This window comes from Microtus ochrogaster, chromosome 18 (assembly GCF_000317375.1).
Source record: "Microtus ochrogaster isolate Prairie Vole_2 chromosome 18, MicOch1.0, whole genome shotgun sequence".
Taxonomy (NCBI): Eukaryota; Metazoa; Chordata; class Mammalia; order Rodentia; family Cricetidae; genus Microtus; species Microtus ochrogaster.
In genome coordinates, this window is record NC_022020.1 from 15539214 (window position 1) to 15557880 (window position 18667).

At 36.9% G+C, this 18667-nt stretch overlaps 1 protein-coding gene across 1 annotated transcript in view; it reads right to left on the reverse strand.

The window, feature by feature from the left end:
• Positions 1-2796: 2796 nt before the first annotated feature.
• Cd226 (CD226 molecule) overlaps positions 2797-18667 on the reverse strand; it is a 73120-nt gene continuing 57249 nt past the window's right edge. Inside the window, exons 4-6 of the mRNA XM_005355844.3 lie at positions 9806-9902; positions 5500-5557; positions 2797-2910 (exon numbers count right to left, since the gene is read on the reverse strand). Coding sequence (XP_005355901.1) covers positions 2797-2910; positions 5500-5557; positions 9806-9902 — 269 coding nt within the window. The remainder of the gene's footprint in view (positions 2911-5499; positions 5558-9805; positions 9903-18667) is intronic.

Genomic DNA, 18667 nt, shown 5'->3' on the forward strand with positions numbered 1-18667 from the left:
CCAAATAAAAAAAAGATAAACAAAAACAAAATTGTATTTCATCAGTGACCTTTATCTTTTTATTTTTCTTGACTCAGTTTTGACCACCCTTCTACCAGTCAGAACAATATACACAAAGAGTTTTGGAGGGCTCACAATCTAGAAATCTGGTGAATTGTGTAGAATACAAAGATTGCAGTTAAAGTGCTCTCTTGGATAAAGAGAGACAATGAGCATCATTTCTTCAACATAACAGAGCTATGGGGAGTTTGGAGGTTGTAGGAAGTATTCCTGATAAATACAAAAATACGCTGTAGGATCATGCTCTTATACACTGTAAAGATTTGTCACTCATACTGGTTTATTAAAATGCTGGTTGGCTAGTAGCCAGGCAGGAAGTATAGGTAGGGCAACCAGACTAGGAGAATTCTGGGACAAGAAAAGAGAAACACAGTTGCCACCCAGATGCAGAAGAAGCAAGATGAGAATGCCTCACTGAGAAAAGGTACCAAGCCATGTAGCTAAACATAGACAAAAATTATGGGTTAGCCAGGCAGTGGTGGCACACACCTTTAATCTCAGTACTAGAGAGGCAGAGGCAGGTGGTTCTCTGTGAATTTGAGACCATCCTGGTCTACAAGAGCTAGTTCCAGGACAGGCTCCAATACTTCAGAGAAATACTGTCTCAAAAAATAAAAAGGGGTTAATTTAAGTTGTAAGGGCTAATTAATAAAAGCATGAGATAATAGGCCAAACAGTTTATAATTAATATAAGCCTCTGTGTGTTTCTTTGGGACTGAAAAGTTGTGGGACTGGGCAGGACAGAAAGTTCCATCTACAAAATTCCGCAAGGGAACTACATATAGAAAGGAAAGGTGGGCATATTAAATATTTTTAAGGGAGTAATTTTTTTCAGAGAAGCATGTGAATTCCCATAACAACAGAGAAAATGCCCAATATTCTTGAGGCTCTCTTGCTACTTAAGTGACTCCTCATACAAATCACTGACCACTACGTGTCTATTTATATCTCCTTATAGTGCAATTATAAAAGCATTGCCTCTCCCTTACTTAGACATTGCAAACTCGAGCACCCAAATAATCTAGAAAGCAGTGTTTTGATTGCTTTTAACATTTAGAGAAAATAACTAGTTATTTTATGAACAGTACTAAGTTGTTTCACCATCAATCTAATCTGTACAGCCATATAATCTCTGGTGGTTTCAAATGTTGAGTGTTTTCTGTTCATTGTCTTCCAACTTTGGTACACTGACATATGGAAACTGTTCACAAAGGGCGACATGATAATCTTCAAATGAACAGTTAGAATCTGAGCTAACCATTCTTGAGTAAATACATAGGCACAAATAAGAAATGGTCATTTTCTTTTATTTCCCTCTGAATTTCTGTAGTTTGAAAATAATTGGGCTATTAATCATGTATGGTATTTAAGGACAAAAATATGAAATATCCACTAATTAGCTTTAAACTATGAATTAGAGTTTAGAGCCATTGCAACAGCATTAGCATTTAGATTTGTTTCACTTAAATTTGTAACAAAATATACAAACCAGAAACTTAAAGGAAGCTTTCTACAATGAAGATTTAAAGATTATGATCCTTTAAATTTCTTTAGAGATAAGAAATGGGTCTTTTAAATACTAAACACCATTTTATTTGATAATGACCACCATGATTTGGAGATAACTATAGTTTTATTTAGCTTCATAAATATGTAACAGAACCAGGTGCATTCTCTCAAAGACAGCAATGTTGGTAGGAGTGAGCTAGTTCAATCTCTGAAGCACAAGTTTTCTTTCACATATTACTATTCTGTGACACCTTTTCCTCTTCCCTCACATTCTCCAAATTCACTGGTCTTGGGTTCCTACATTTCTGAATTCTACTGCTTACAGTCACCAATTTCTTTTCATGTGTTCATTTTTTACAAGTTTTTTAATTCAGAAATTTACATACTATAATAATTATCAAAAGTAGAAAACCGTTATCAAAAGCATTATTTCTTATTAGAGCATCCCATTTTATAGAAGACTAGCCCTGGCGGAGGGCAAGAATTGTCTATAGAATTTGAGATGAATTTATTTGAAACTAGAAAGGGAAGAGACATATTTCACACCCATTTCATTCCTGGCCAGCTTTACGTGTACTCCTTTGAGTAATGCTGATGTTGCAGCCTACTCACCTGTTAGCTGGTTAATGAGTAACGTCTGTGTAGTCAGTATTTGTTAGAAATGACTTTTAGGTCCGTTTCTTCCTTCTTTTTACAATACTTGGAATTTCCCAGTAAGGCTTTAGCACTGCCTTTGTTTTATAAGAGAACCCATAACTGATATCACTTTCTTCTTACTAATAAGTGAATAATCAACTTTGTTTCTTATATTTGACCTGAAAAACTCCTTTCAAGTGTCACTGACAACCATCATGGGAGCATCCGAGGGAAGCAGCGTGAGAACTGGACCAGTAGTCCATAAATGAAACTAACACTGTAGGAAGGATTCGGAGAGAAGCTTCTCCCCACCGTTAATTTCAAACACAGCAAGAACACCTTGTAGCATTCATCTTCTCTAGACTGTTGTGTTGCATATGGGACAAGTTTTCTTGTACATATAAGCTAATTAGATCTGGATTTTCTAATGCATCTCTATCAAAAATGTTCATAGGTGCTAAAGTTTCTTTATAGTAAATGACATAGATTCAATCATTTTTTTTATCAAAGTAGATATTGGTGTTGGAAAAAAAAGACTAAAAACCTATGCCATAGAAGTCATCATTAATGTGTTCAGGCCAGAAGAACAGTTTAGAATCTTGGTTTTGGTCTTCGAGAGAAGGTTGGATAGTTAACATAAATGTCCTCTTTCTCATCATCTGTAGAGTGGACGGGAGACGTGGGACTTCTGCAGTTGGTAGCTACCTACAAAATAAATAGCAAAACATTGAGTGGCTCACTGAATTTCAGCATCCAATAAAAGCAATCTATAAGACCCTGCTAGCAGATGAACTAAGACAAGATATCTTAGTTTTGAACTTGATTCCAAGAAGTACATCATGAGTCAATCGGAGGAAAAAATTCCGAAGACCAATACTTCATAAAAGAGGAAAGTTAAGTTGATAGGTTATTAAGAAGTCTGCAGCACAAATATCAGATTGCCAGAGGCTTTTTAGTGCTTATCCTTTTAGCCATGTAGAACTTGACTGCAAATAATTAAAGGGAAGAAAAATTGATGTCATTTTGGATAGCACTTGAGAAAATGTATTAGTTCAGGCAGCTATAACAAAATGGCATAGACTAAGTGGCTTAATTAAACAGCAAACATTTACTTCTCACAATTTTAAAGTATATAAAATCCAATGTCAAATATCAACTGAGGGTTTGATTCTTGAGTTGCAGATCATCTTCTTCCTTCTTCCTGTGCAAAATTTTTCTTGAATAAAAACAAGCAAACAAAGATATCTGGCCTTCTAAACTCTTTCCATTTCTTCTTATAGAAACACTAATGCCATTAACGAAGGTTCCACACTTATAACCCAATCACCTCTGCAAGGCCCCACCTGCAAATATTATCACATTGGAGGGTTGACGATTTCAATATGTGAATTTAGGGGGTCATATGAGCATTCAATCTCCAGCAATGTTTTATAGTTAAACTTAAAAATATAATAGTTTACTACTAAAAGAGAGATATTTGAATTAAAATTAAAGACAATGAGCATAAAAAAGCACCCCTTTTATCTGCAAACACTTAAAAAAGTTTCCATTCTTTCAATTAAACAGTAGGGGGCAGAAGCATAAAGAGTAAGTAAGAAAAAAATTATAATTTGTCACAATCCTGCAACACACTTGACAATTTAGTAATTTTATAACCTATTTGAGCATTTATAATTAAAAATTAATTCAAAGATAATATTATCAATGAAAGTCATGCATTATAGCTTTCTTTGTGTGTGCTATGCTTCGGAGTCATTTATGTAGTTTAATTTAATTTAACCCTCATAATAACCTTATGACGTTAAATGTTATGTTCTGTATTGAGTTGACTAGATGCCTCTTTAAAAATGTCTCTACAAGAGATAGCCCCTGTTCCCACTATTAGGAGTCCCACAAGAAGACCAAGCTACACAACTATAACATATATGCAGAACACCTTGGCCAGTCTCACACAGACTCCCTGGTTGTTAATTCAGTCTCCACGAGCCCCTATGAGCCCAGGTTAGTTGATTCTATCTGGATCATCTTACCCAGCCTTAATAGATGGGAGGTGTTTAATCTTAATGTAACTTGATACACCATATTTTGTTGATATTCATGGAAGACCTGCCCTTCACTAAACTGAAATTGAGGAGAAGTGGATTGAGTATTGGGAACAGAGGGAGGAGTGGGGGGAAATGACTGGGAAGAGAAGAAGAAGGGGAAACTAACTGCAGTCGTGATGTAAATTAAATAAGTTTATTTTCTAAAATGTCATTTTAGAAGCTTCATTATTTAACATGTTTTAAAAGATCTTTGCAGACAAGTTAACACTAAGAAGGTGGGAGAATGGCTTAGAAGCTAACTACTTAGTGGGAGAACATTAGCATATGAATTCAGATTCCCAGCACCTGATCCCTATAACCCAAGTACTAGGAGTTTATGACAAATCTCAGTCAATGGCCAGCCAATCTAGCAAAAGTAGCAGGCTCTCCGTCAATGAGACTTTGTCTCAAAAAATAATATGGAGATATATAAAAGAAAATAGAAGACATCATAAACCACACACACACACACACACACACACACACACACACACACACACATATTGGAAAAAAAGCTTGCCTTCATATACACATGCACACACTCAAAATTTATGCAGATAAAGTTAATGTGTTATACTGAAGTAAGGAACATGAAGTAAGCCTTTGGTCCAATATGACCAGAACCTTTATTAGAGCCAAGAACATCCAGACAAACACAAAAAAAGGCATTATGTGAGCACAAGGAAAGATTTAAAGGTGTATCTAAAAGTCAATGGCTGTGGAGAACTGCAGGAAGCTACCAGAAGCTGATAGAAAAGACCAGTTTTACCTCAGAAATAGCCATCCTTCTGGTGATTTTTTTTTTTTTTGCTTCAAAATCATGAAAGAATAGATGTCTGTTGTTTTAAACTACCATTTTTGTTCAATATGTAATGGAAAGCAGATTTTGGTGATGTGTAGTGGTCACTAATTATATATCAGTATAATCTCTATTATTTTCCTCACAATCCTCCTTCCTCAGCTCTACATGAGCTAGAACTATGTGCGTGTCGTATTTTTTAACACTAAGATATTTCTAAAATCCTGGCTTCAGAGTTGTTAACAATAAGAGAATAACTATTTCCTCAGCTAGTTGATACTTGAATTGCAAGCAATGTCATTTCAAGATCATTGAAAGGGAAATAAGCAATAAGATTGACAAGTGAAAATAAAAAAAGAAAGCTCTTACGGGAGACTTTTCAACAAATAGGAGCAATGACAATCAACTTACCTTACTCTGTTTGTCGCTGGGCTCTTTAAGTGGTGTTCTCACCTGTCTCCTTCTCCTTCTAGAACACAAATTCAGCAAAGAATATTAAGACACTGTACTCAAGCCCTAGTTATCCCTACTGCTCAATTCCTTGCTGTGTCCCCAGCCACTGTGTTCCTGTGAAAACATAGTTGTGGCTATAAACAGTTGCTCTGTATCTACGCTCTCTACTCTGATGGTTCAAGTGTCAGCTTGGCTAGATTAAAAGTCATCATGGAAATATATTTTTGGTGTGATTTTTTAGAAATTTTATCTGAAGAATGAAAACTCATGTTGTATCACCATCCTTTGGTGGCCCCAAAGCCTCGATAACAAGAAGGAAAATACACCGAGAATCACTTTCCTCTGCTTCCTGACTGGATACAACATGACCGGGTGACTCAAAAACTCTTCCTTCCATGATTTTGAAACTGTGAGTCAAAATAAATTTATTCTTCCTTAGGGCTGCTTTTCCAGGCGTTTGTCACAGCAATAAAAAGAATAACATACTTACCTTTTCCAATGTGCTTATAGATGGAAAAAACAATAACTAATCAATGGTTTTACAAAATACTATATAGTGGTTTAGTATTCAAACGGTACAGCTTTTGGACTTAGAGGTTTTCTACAATTAAATCTTCCTTAAAATGTCAACACTGTCATTATTGGATGACAATAATTATTGACTTAAGTTTCTTAAAATCTCATAGGTCTTATAAACTTCCTGGTGCATTATTTTATTTAGAGTTTATCAAAGCTCTAAGAGAATAGGAAAGTGCTTGAAGGGGAAATAGCATCTTGCCTATCTTCTCATGGTTGGTTAGTAGTGGTGCTAAAGTTAAAGCCACAGTCCTCCACCTGATTCTAAGGCTCCCCCACGCTGAGTCACCTGGACAAACAGACCATCCAGAGACACAGTGTGCAACACACTCACCTAGGAAAGCCAAAGTTCTGTGCAAAATTTCAAAAGAATAAATATAAGAGGAACAAAGAAAAAGATATGCCAAATGAATGTGTAGAAATAACCACAGCCAAGATTATTGAAAGAGCTGTGATGGGGTATCATGGCTCCCTCTTTGTCATCTCTCTCCAGATAAGATTCTAACTGAACTAAAGCAAAAACAGATTCAACGCAAGAAGTGAAAAAATTTGCTTTTTATTGTTTTGTTTAAAAATACAATTTCAACTCCACTGTAGAAAATTTGAAAGCAAGATATTCCTTCTAAAAGCTGCTCAGTAATAGCTATTGCCTACAGTGGATACTTGGAATTCCTTGGAAGTAGCCCTATGATCTCAGTACAATCTTACTTCTTTATATGCGTTTATTTGGCTTTTATTATTTAAGGAATTATCCCTCAATTTATTTACTCCTTCTATGTGTAAATTATGAAGTTTAATTAACATTTTCCTAAGCTTATGTAAGTCAATTTATATTATATTTATATTTTAAGAAAATATGTGCTATGATTGTTATTGGATGGTTCTATGTCTCTGGCCAGTTAAATTGTCATTCATAAGAATGATGGTGTGTATGTAGGTGTGTGTCTGAGTGTCTCCGTGTGTGTGTGTGTATGCACATGTGTGTCTCTGAGTGCATATGCCTGTCTGTGGGTATGTTTACCAATATTTAAATAAGACAAGAACATGTGGTGAATAAAAAAGAATTTGGCTTAGATATCAAAGCTTTCTTTATGTAACTTGTGTTGTGCTATTTACTACACAAAAGATAAATATCTCTATAATCAGTCCTCCTACCTTTATAATATAGTTAGTACATATACCAAAGACTCTTTTGTGTTGAAGAGTTGCCCTGGTTTGTCTAATTGTAAGGTACTTCTCAGTATGTGACTTTTTTTCAATGTTGAAAAAAATGAGTTTCCAGTATATCAACACATTACATAATCTGCACATTTTTATCAAATGTACAAATAAGGAACATCATTTTCACTAAATGTTATATATCATCTTACAAAGACAGCTGTCCATTTCAAGAATAAACTTTGGCTCCTTTCATTCTGACTCAGTCTTTCCCCTGGTCATGTTCATTCACTATTATTATTGTGAAGCAGAAGACTTGCTTCCAAAGACATCAGAATCACAGGTGACTAGGTGTCAAGAGTAAAGTCAGGATTTGCTTTGGCTCCTGTCCAACTCAGCACATCGGAAGCTGCAGAATTATTCTAAACAGCAAGACGTGGGACTCTGGGTCATTGCTATAACCCTTGGGTCAGTTTTCAAAGCATTTCCATTTGAAATAACAACCAAGACAGACGTGTGACAAGGTAGGACGAACAGTGCCCTTTCTTTTGTGTTTTTCACCTACTATTATTCAGTCAAGCCTACTAATCTTTTTATAACATTTAACCAGGGAAGGTTATATACTCTTTGGTTCAATTTAGTTGTTCAGGTAAACGTAGTACATTATCATGTCCAACACCTGTGACCCTCCAGAGCCCCCCTCCCCCCCACTCATTGTTTCAGCTGTGCTGCTTGTCCCTACTTGCTCCTTCTGTGGTCTCTGCCCTTTGCAAGTTTTTATAAACTAAAGTGGAGCAGTATGCTTGGGGGGGGGTCTTTACTTCAACTTGGTCATAAAAAACGTAAGTTCACCCATGATGGGGGTAAAGAAAAACTTCCCTGTGTTCAAAGTACTTGTACAAACACCTATTGAATATGCACTGTTTAGACATATTAGCGCTAAATACATTTGAAAGCTAGAAATGAAAACTCACAAAATTCCCAAATTATGATTATCATACATAGATGTGGAGAAAAAAAATGGAAATCACACAAAAAATAAAATACAAAGAAAGATTCAAGGAACAGCAGATTAGGAGGACAAGATGATTCCAGATCGTGACATCATATCTATTTAAAGGAACATCAAAAGAGGACAGATCTCTAGCATGGGGAAAGAGGACAAGTATCTTGCATGCTGAATGAAGCACAAGATTGAGACCAAAGGAGAGAAATTATATTTTTGTAGCAAAATTCTTCTCCTCTGAACAATGAGTTGGACATGTTAAAAGTATATACAATTGTTCCAACTTTAACAAAATTAATCAGCACACTGGGGGAGTAGTAATGTGGAAAATATAAATAAAGATGCTGATGTCAAGAAGCAAGGCACCTTGAATGACTTGGTTAATGAGTTCTAAGATTATTCTGGTGTCTAGGAGAAGATAATACAAGCGTCCATCAATTAGGAATGACATCACCAATCCTATTTTCCAAAGGAGTAGGCAAAATCAATAGGTTAGAAGGAGAAAGTTGTCAGAGAGCAAAGTGGGAGGGTGAAAGAGTTATTAAAATCAGGTGAATGTAAAAGAGGTAGAGGTCAGAGTTCATATTTGGAGACAGGACATATAAACCTACTGGAGAACCAAATTAATGTGTGTGTGCACGCATGCACGCTTTATCAGCAAGAAAAGAATGAAATTTTGTTTATTCATTTATCAAAACAACCATGTTAAGTGGTTGTGCTTTTCCAGACATGCAAAATACCCATGTTCAGATAGGGGCCCTTCCTCCCTTAGGCAGAGAACACTCCAGCTGGAACATGGTGTGGGTTATTCAAGATAGTTAAAGTTAAGTATGAAAAATACGAGGCAAATCAGTAGTGCTCATGGGAGAGCTAGGAGGGAAGGGAAGGGCCAACTAAGAAAATTTTAGAACTTTCCTATATGTCAAAATACAGTGAAAAAGTAAGAAGCTTCATTGAAACTTAAACATCTCTCTAAGGCCACCCTTCCAGCTCCTAGCTAAGTCACTTCATTTAGCATCCCTACATGGCTTGGTTCGGAAACTACCAAACCATTTTTCATTCTGCTAATATATAAGCTTCCTTACTTCTTCTTTGCCACATTGCAGTAAAAAAAAAAAGTTGATGAATGAATAAAACGTTACCACTCTTCTCCCTGTTTCTTCCTCTCTCTCTGTTGTCCTCTTGAGTCCCCTCACATAAAATCTTGTCAACTGACGGCTATTCCCATGGAGGAGGAGGAAGGGAAGATGGAAGTAGAAAAAAAGGATTTTGCTAGAATAAGAGGGCACACAACAAACTCTACTAATTATTAAGTGAATGATCACAGTTTTTGTCTATAATATTACTGCCCCTACATCTTATTACTTGTTTAAGAACAGAAATTTACACACACACACACACACACACACACACACACACACATATCCTGAATCAGCTTGATAAGTTGTTGAACCATTCATAGAGAACCATAAATATCAGAATTATCCTAGGCAAATAGGACTCAGGCTAATGTGTTTTACTCACCTGCTATAAAAAATAATTGTGATTATAATTAGGATAACCAGCAACAGTGAAACTGATCCTCCAGCAATGGGAAGTATAAAATGTTTATTGGCTCCATCTAGAAAAAAATAAGGCATGAATTAGTAATTTAATTAAGGCCACCAAAAAAAGGAGGGAAAATGAAGAAAAGATCCAATAATCATGACAGGATAAAATCAAACTCAAAGAATTTAATAACAATAGGACAGGGTAAGGGGAGAAAGGCATTTTTCCTTAAGATCCTCCTTAATTCTTATGACTATCACAGGTTTTTATTACTTTCTTTACTAAACCGGGTTCAACAACAAGAAGAATATGGAGCTGAAAAGATGGTTCACTGGTTACTTCTCTTTCAGAGGACCTGTGCTTGGTTCCCCGCATCTACACAGTGGCTCACAATTGCCTGTAATTGCGCACCTGAGAATCTGACACTTTTGGCTTCCAAAAGGACTTATGCTCACATTGACATACATTACACAGATATGCATATATACATAAAGTAACAAAAATAGATCTTAAGAAAGAACAATAGTGATAATGGCACCCATTGAACACATAAGCTCTTTCATTATCATATACAAAAAAGCCCTTGCAGAGAAAAAAATGCAATGCTGGAGTAATATGCTAATAGAACTGCATCTTATGTTGACATATACTCTTGGTAGACGTATAATGATGAAGGAGTTAATTTCAGGCCTGCCCGCTGTTCCTTCTACAGTATATAACTGAAATGTTTACCAGAATTTTTTAAAATATACTTTATACTACATTTGAATACATTTTAAAAGTGATATTGAAGTTAAACATGTTACTCTGACTTGGTGTTGTCTGGAACTCTAAATTGTTCCCTTGACTGATCAGTGTTATAGCTGACTGGCCGCTAGCATCATCTTTCTGTGCTCAGAATTCTTGCATCTCTCAAACAAGGTGATAAATCAATATTTGAAAGAATGATGAGTTACTGCTTGAGAAATCCCACCTCTAAGGTACTAGATTGAGGTGATACACTACTCCACGTTTCTCTGTGACCACTGCCACCCTCATCCATTTTCACTCTCAGAGCATCTTGTGAGATGAGCCCCATCACTATTAGTTGTTGGCAAGGGTGAACCTGAAATGGGGTTTACCTATCGTCTTTATTGCTGTCTACTAGACAGCACATTTGCCACTGCAATCTGGAAATCAATGACAACGTAAGAAGAATATCTCTTCAACTCATTCTACCTCATATTTCTTCAGAACATCCCATACTTCCTAAGCCACAGTTTCACTGAATCCTTTTCTTATGATAAAAACCTTGAGTCTAGACCAACTTTATTCAAAAGAAACTAAGACAAATGATAGATGTTTTCAAGTTTTAAACGTGTTTAATCCGTGTTATGACTAAGTGAGAGCAACTATACAGTGGTTCTCCTTCTAAGTCTGGCTTATGTCATTTAACAGAATAGCACAAGGTTCTTCTCAGTGTCACAGATGACATCATCTTTTCTCTGTACTGCTGAAAGCTACATTGCTCTGTCCCTATATACCATGTTTTTTATTTATTTCACCAGTGATAGACATGTTGGTTGTTTCTATATGTTGAGTGTTGTGAAATAAGGCAGACACATAGAGACAAATACTAAGAGTCCAAGTGTATATGAAATCTAAAAATGCTGAAATCTTTGATTTCTGGCACAGAGCAGGAAGTACTGAAAATGGGATTATGCTCAAGGGTACAAGCTTTTGTTGTATGAAGAAAAAGCTCAAGGGCTATAGATTATAATACAGGTAAGTTGGGGGTGTGCTAATTAATTTGGTGATGGTAATCCAGGCTCTATATTTACATATACCAAATCTTTATATTGGACACCTTGAAAATATTTAAGCTTTGGGAATATATATATTTAAATTTTTAATAGCTAGAAGATGGATCAGTTTGCAAAGTATTTGCCTTACTATCACAAAGACCTGACTTCTGGCCCCATCTAAAGTCTGTGGTGGTGTCACACTCTATATCCAGTAGAGAAGTAAACAGATCCTGGGACTGAGTGGGCAGGTCAGTGTGAGGCCCAGTTACCAAAAGCAAGATGAAGAATTCCTAGGGACAGCACTTAATGCTGCCCTCTGGTCTTCACATACCCATGTACACAGGTACACTTGAACAGACATAAACATGCATGCACACATAAGTATACACATATACAGATTTAAAGTATATTTTCTTCTTGATTTTTTTGTTATTTTTGTCCAAATTTTCTAAATGATATGTTGTTTTTGAATCAGAAGATCCATGAATGTATAAGTCTACATTATTAAAACAGAATGATTATTAGATTTTAGTCATTACATTTAAAAGACAAAATTTGGGGAACTCCTTTTTAAAGGAGATTCAGAATCATTAAGAGTTAAGATCATGTTTTTGCTGTGTTCGATTATATGACTTTAGACTATTTTCATCAGAGTTCTCAGCTATAAATCCTAGTTTCAAATGCTTCAGCTTGAAGCAGGTTTCCCATGACCAGTCTTTCTCAGTAAATCTGACCATTAGTGTCAGGTCCTTCTGTTCAGTGTCTAAACGCTTACAGTCTCTCAATGTGCTGGGTAATGGGACCACAGAGGGTGACAGATAAACACTTACTTTATATTTCACTAGTTGAACTTTTATTACTTTGAAACTCCCTCCATGTTCTAAAATCAGGTGTAGTGAGCCAGACAGGATCGCCATTACAAGATGGTGCCACATCCTGTCTTGTTGGTTATAAACAACCCCATATTTGGCTATGCCTTTGAGAGCTGCATGGCCCCTGCTTCCCGCATGCGCTGTGGATAAGGGTCCCTGGGCCTATCTCGATGCAATCTGGTGTCAGCTGATGGTAGCAGCCAATCACAGGGTGACCCGTGTGCCAATTCCCTATATAAGCAGCCGCCATTGTGCCCTGCCCCTCTCGTGTCTCTCGTCTCTCTCGCGTCTCTCATCTCTCTCGCATCTCTCGTCCCTCTCGTCTCTCTCTCTCTCTCTCTCTCTCTCTCTCTCTCTCTTCTGCTCTCTCGTTTCCTGCCCCCCTTCGCTTCATGTTATCACTCAACCAAGTGCACTCCAGTAAAGCGTGATCTGAGAAGAATCCTCGTGTGGTGGTCGTTCTTTCTCACTGGTCGAGGAGTTCGCCGCAATCAGGCACCAAACAAGCATTTCCCCTCCAGAAATGAATGTATAGAGAAGCACAGCTTCAGCCCCACTTGGCCCAGCACAGCCTGACACCATCGCTGTCCTACCTCCCTTCCCTGCCTTCGTTATGTACCTGCTATGGGAATGGCCAGAGTAGAGCAGGGATGGACCTCCATAAGACCTGTGTGGATTGAAAAACAGAAAGCATTCAGGATGCTTTGGAGAGTTAATCAATACTTCATAACACTCACTTTCCCCCTTAAGTTCTGCTAATAGATCTGTGGTTGAATAATGTCAGCCCTCAAGTCCTTCTCCTAAAGAAAGAATTATTATCTGTTCCCAGTGGTCCCTTTCTAATAGCTTTTTTCATGTATTCCAATGCTGTATTGATTCATAGGAGGACAAAACTCTCTTGAACTATGAAGCCATTATTTTTCCTCCTTTCACAAAGGATAAACACAGTTAAAACAATTTCAAGCAAGTCAGTAAAATTTATAAATGAATAATTTTCTCTAGGCCTGTGGCCCTCCAGGGTAAGTTTCTGCCAAACCAAGTATTTATGACTGAGTTATAAACCTTTAGAGAAGACTCATGATAGAAACACCACTTGTTCTGTCCAGCAGGGCTAGACAAGCAGAGCTGTTGGCACTGCCCGCTGTTTGTCTTCGTTAGAGATTCAAGTAGGTTGGTGGTGAAGGCACCAAATAATGTAGAATCTAAATAATAAGCTAAGTGCATTGGGCCAATACTTTGATCCTAGTACTTTGGAGTTGGAAGCAGGATTATCAAAAGTTCAATGCAGCCTGGGATACATAGCAAGCTTAAGGCCGGCCTGAGCTGCATGAGACCAATGTGGACTTTTTGTTTGGTTGGGTTTGGTTTTGGTTTTTCTTCTAAGTTTTTTCTTGTGGGACAGCTTGCAAGGGCAGAGGGCAGAAAGAGAAGGACAGCAAGATGAATGGGATCAGGATGCATGATATGAAATCCACAAAGAATCAATAAAAAGTTAAAAAAAAAAAGAAACCAACAACCAAAGAATCTAACTGAACCAGAGAAGGTGAAGAAGGACACACATACAGTATCAAGTATTCATTCTTTTCTTGGTCATTAAAAGAAGAAACACAAATGTTAGACCTTAATCTTAGGGCACAAGAAATATACATGCAGTAAGTTTACGTGAAGCAGATATGTATGAGCTCACAGATCTTGAAATATCAAGTCATTCTACATTTCAACTCAGCATTAGACAGAAAAATATCTCTAATATGAAATTAATTAGCATCAAGCTAAAAGCACAGTCATTGAAGATAGATGTGGAGCTTAGACCTGTCTTCTGCTTTGTTTCACTTGAAGAGTTCATATAGAATATTTAATCTCTTTGGTTAAGTGATGAAATGATCAAAGAATCAATGCCAAGCATGCCTTTGATATTTAAATAAAACATATAGTGGAATTTTAAGTATTTTCAACACTATACAATGTTAATAGCACAAATTATACACTCATAGTTAGATTTTATACACACAATGCAAATTAGGATTAACTAAATAAGCCATTTTTAGTCATGTTGAAATGTCACATTGACGTACTTCTGTATCATAGATGCTACTTGCTCCTATAACTAGTCATCCTTCTAGGGAAGGTTAAAAGTAATTTGTATGTGTAAGAATATTCTAGACCACTACGACATCGTAAACCAAAATTGGTAAATGAAATATACATCAAGTAGATACTGGTATTCTAACATCACTCCAGGTTTCCAGAGACCACCTGTCAGCATAAATTAGTTTTATAATCCTTATTTCATAAATGTTTTTCTGTCTCACATGAAATCCCAGGGGATAAGTGGCTTTCTAAGAATTAAGGAACCATGACATCATCCTTTAATCTACAGTGACTGAAATGTGGCAACGGTATTTAAATCAGTAGCGTTTGTGGTTTAAATGAGAATATCCTGTATAGGATCATATGTTTGAATACTTGGTACCCGGTTGGTGGGACAGTTTGAGAAGGATTGAAAGGTGGGCCTTGTTGGAGAAGGTATGTCACTAAGAGTAGACTTTGAGGTTTCAAAAGCCCATACCATTACCAGTTAGCTGTTGGAGGGTGAGAGCTGTTCGTTGGTCCCAGCCACCCAGCCACGAAATAATCACACAGAAGTTGTATTAATTAAATCACTGCTTGGCCCATTAGATCTAGCTTCTTATTGGCTAACTCTCACATATGAATTTAACCCATTTCTAGTAATCTGTATATCGCCACTTGGCTGTGGCTTACCAGCTAAAGTTCTGGTGTCTGTCTCCAGAGGGGCTCCGTGGTGCCTCTCTGACTCTACCTTCCTTCTCCCAGCATTCCATTCCGTTTTCCCTGCCTACCTAAGTTCTGCCCTATCAACAGGTCAAGACAGTTTCTTTATTCACCAATGGTACTCACAGCATACAGAAGGGAAACCCACATCAGTTAGCTCTCTCTCTCTCTCTCTCTTTCTCTCTCTCTCTCTCTCTCTCTCTCTCTCTCTCTCTCTCTCTCTTTCTCCCCTCTCTCTCTCTCTCTCCCCTTTTCCTCTTCCTCCTCCTTCTTCTCTCTCTCCCTTCCTCCCTCTTTCTCTTTCTGCCTGATGGTTGTCGTATCCACATATAAGCTCTCAGCTATTGCTCCAGTGCCATGCCTGTCTGCCTACTGCCCTGCTCCCCACAGTGATGGTTATGGAATAACCCTTTGGAACCAGGAGCACCAAATTAAATGCTTTTTTGATAAGCTACTTTAATCATAGTATTTTGTCATGGCAATAGAAAAGTAACTAAGATAATAACTGAGGCAAAATAAATGGCAAATGCTTTTAATTGGTAGTCACTGAGAAAAATTTTAAGTCTGAATGTATCTTCCTCCTGAACATGTCTTACTCTTAAATATTTGCTTCAAATTTTTACAAGCATTACTTAAGTGCATCATAAGTCAGAATGTCCAGAACTGCACAAGCCTCATTCACTTTTTAGTGACATACTTGTAGAAAATAATTCACGATACTAATAACATACATCCTATAACGAGGCCTAACTTTCTAATAGCCCATTCAGCTATAATTTCATTTACTGACTAGACCATTGATAAAACAGGTGCCAATATAATCCATTCCCCCCTCAGTCGTGCCTCCAGCAGTGTAGCTAGGTACCAAATTTTCAATGTGAGCCTTTTGGTTTGATACTTCATATTAAAACTGCAAGATTTTTTCCCCCAACAATGGAAAATTTGACTTTGGGGACTTTATAACACTTTATTTTTTAAATGATACATATGTTAATGTAGGTACTTCTGAACACTTTCTTTTTCTGTGATGTCAGTCAGCCCTTCTGATGTTGGCTAGGAAACATTTTCTTTCACAAGCTTTGCTTTGAATCTTTTTAACGAAAGCTAAGAGCATGTCTATATGCTATTAATTCGAATGCTTGCGAGCTCTAGACCCACTAATGAGGGTTCTGGAGTCTCCAAATACAATTGAAATTTGAGGATTTTTTTTCTTGACACTGATAGCTTATTTTGCAACTATGTTTGTATTACATTAATTTTTTTTTGATTTTTTGAGACAGGGTTTCTCCGTAGCTTTTGGTTTCTGTCCTGGAACTAGCTCTTGTAGACCAGGCTGGCCTCGAACTCACAGAGATCTGCCTGCCTCTGCCTCCCAAGTGCTGCAATTAAAGGCGTGCACCACCACCGCCCGGCTGTATTACATTATTTTTAAGAGCACATACATTTGTGTGTGTGCATTACTATTTATAAAGCACTTATTTGTTTGTAAAAGAACATATTTATTTGGCAATAAGTAATTTGAAATTTTAACGAATGAGTTTTTAGATTAGTAAGTACTTTTAAAGTGTAAGTAGTAAAATTGGATTATGTGGGTACCCATTTCATCAATTTGTGAATGGATTAATGAATTCGAAGCTGAATTAACTATTAGAAGGCTAAACCTAGTGGTTTTTAGAGAGCCTAACAACACTCTTTAATTTACCAAAGTTATTAATAAATGAATACCATAACACTAAAATTAAAAGTAAAAAGAGGGTAGAATTAATAAGTCTCATGCTCAAGTCAGTAGTAAATGTTAAGAATTAAGAACAGTGATTTGATCTAACTAAGTCTATTCTGACCCAGACATCTGGGTGCAAAATTTAGGAATTTGTGGGTTTTCACAGATATATGTAAATGTTCTAATTGTACTCAGTGAGTTATATAAAATTCCCTCAGGGAATTGCCAGAAAATGATCACAACCCTTCTTCTGATTTTTTCTCTCACTCCTTCCTTTCTTATAGCATTAGTTTCAGAGAATATAAGCTCTGTCTGTTTGACTAGGACACTATGGAAATCTATTTAAAGATAAATGAACTTCCTAGCATACTTCATGTTGGAGAAGTACTCTTCTCAAGAACAAAAGAGCTATAGCTTTGGAATGTCATCACTAAGGAAAACATAGCCTATGGGCAGGTCCTATTACCCAAATTTTTTCCTGCAAGGGGACTACAACCTCCTGCTTAAAGATTGGTGAAGCTATTTTTATTTTGATAAAGGCTGTTAGTGAAAAATCGATGCCACTCCACGTCCCAGGTGAATCTGGCATGTTCTGCATGATATATGTCATGAAAGATTCTGTCAAGTCTGTTTACTTGAAGACTCATAATTTATCTTTAAAACATTTATGCAATAAATCCCACTTGTCTATTTCTTACTTTGTTTCTAGTATATCACCTGAGATTCACAGCACACTCTAAATTCATGTTCATTCATAAATAAAATTGTTTTGTTTCTCTTTCACCTTTGGAGAAGTTTTCTGGGCAGGGACATTTTGCTTCTAATTACATTTCCCCAGAACATTGCTTCTGTTATTGCTGTTTGACCAGGTGTGACTTTGTACAATGGTGTTCCTACTGTGTTTATCCTCAAGGACACAAGAGGAAATACCCAATGTCCCACTTTCTTAATTGAAGATAAACAATATTCTATCTTCAGGTTTCAATAAGACACATAATAGGTTACCATACTTATGTGTGTATTTTTCAGTTGTAGTATAAAAAGTCACAGAAACATGAGATAATGTAAATAGCCAGCACATGCTAGTGTAAAGAGTATGCTTCTGTTGTATAGTGATATTTTATTTATGTTTTAATAAATAAAGCTTGTCTGAAGATCAGAAGGGCAAAGACAAGCCATTAGAGATCAGGCAGTGGTGGTATACACCTCTAATCCCAGAATTTGCCAAAAAGGCAGATGTATTTTTTGAGTTCAAGGCTACCCTGGACTCCACAAGATCAATGCAGAAACAAATCTAGGAAGTGGTGCCTCACACCTTTAATCCCAGTAACAGGGAGTCATGCACCTTTAATCCTGACACGAGAAGGAATATAAAATGGGAGGTGAGAGAGATTTCGTCTGCTCAGTCTGCTTAGTCTTCTTATTCTGCTGAGTCTGAGGATGTCCAGCCTTGGTAAAGGTAAAACTTCTCTAGTGGTTTAACTGCTGTGCTTTTCTGGTTTTCAGGTTGAACCTTGATATCTGTCTCTGGGGTTTTTCTTACTCATACTACACTATTGCTTCCTTGGGGGATTTGGGATGTTAAGCCTTCACTGATCAACAATGGGGGAAGAAAAGCTTTAATTGCTAACTACTGCTCTGATCCAACTGTCTTAGGTCCTTGAGGTCT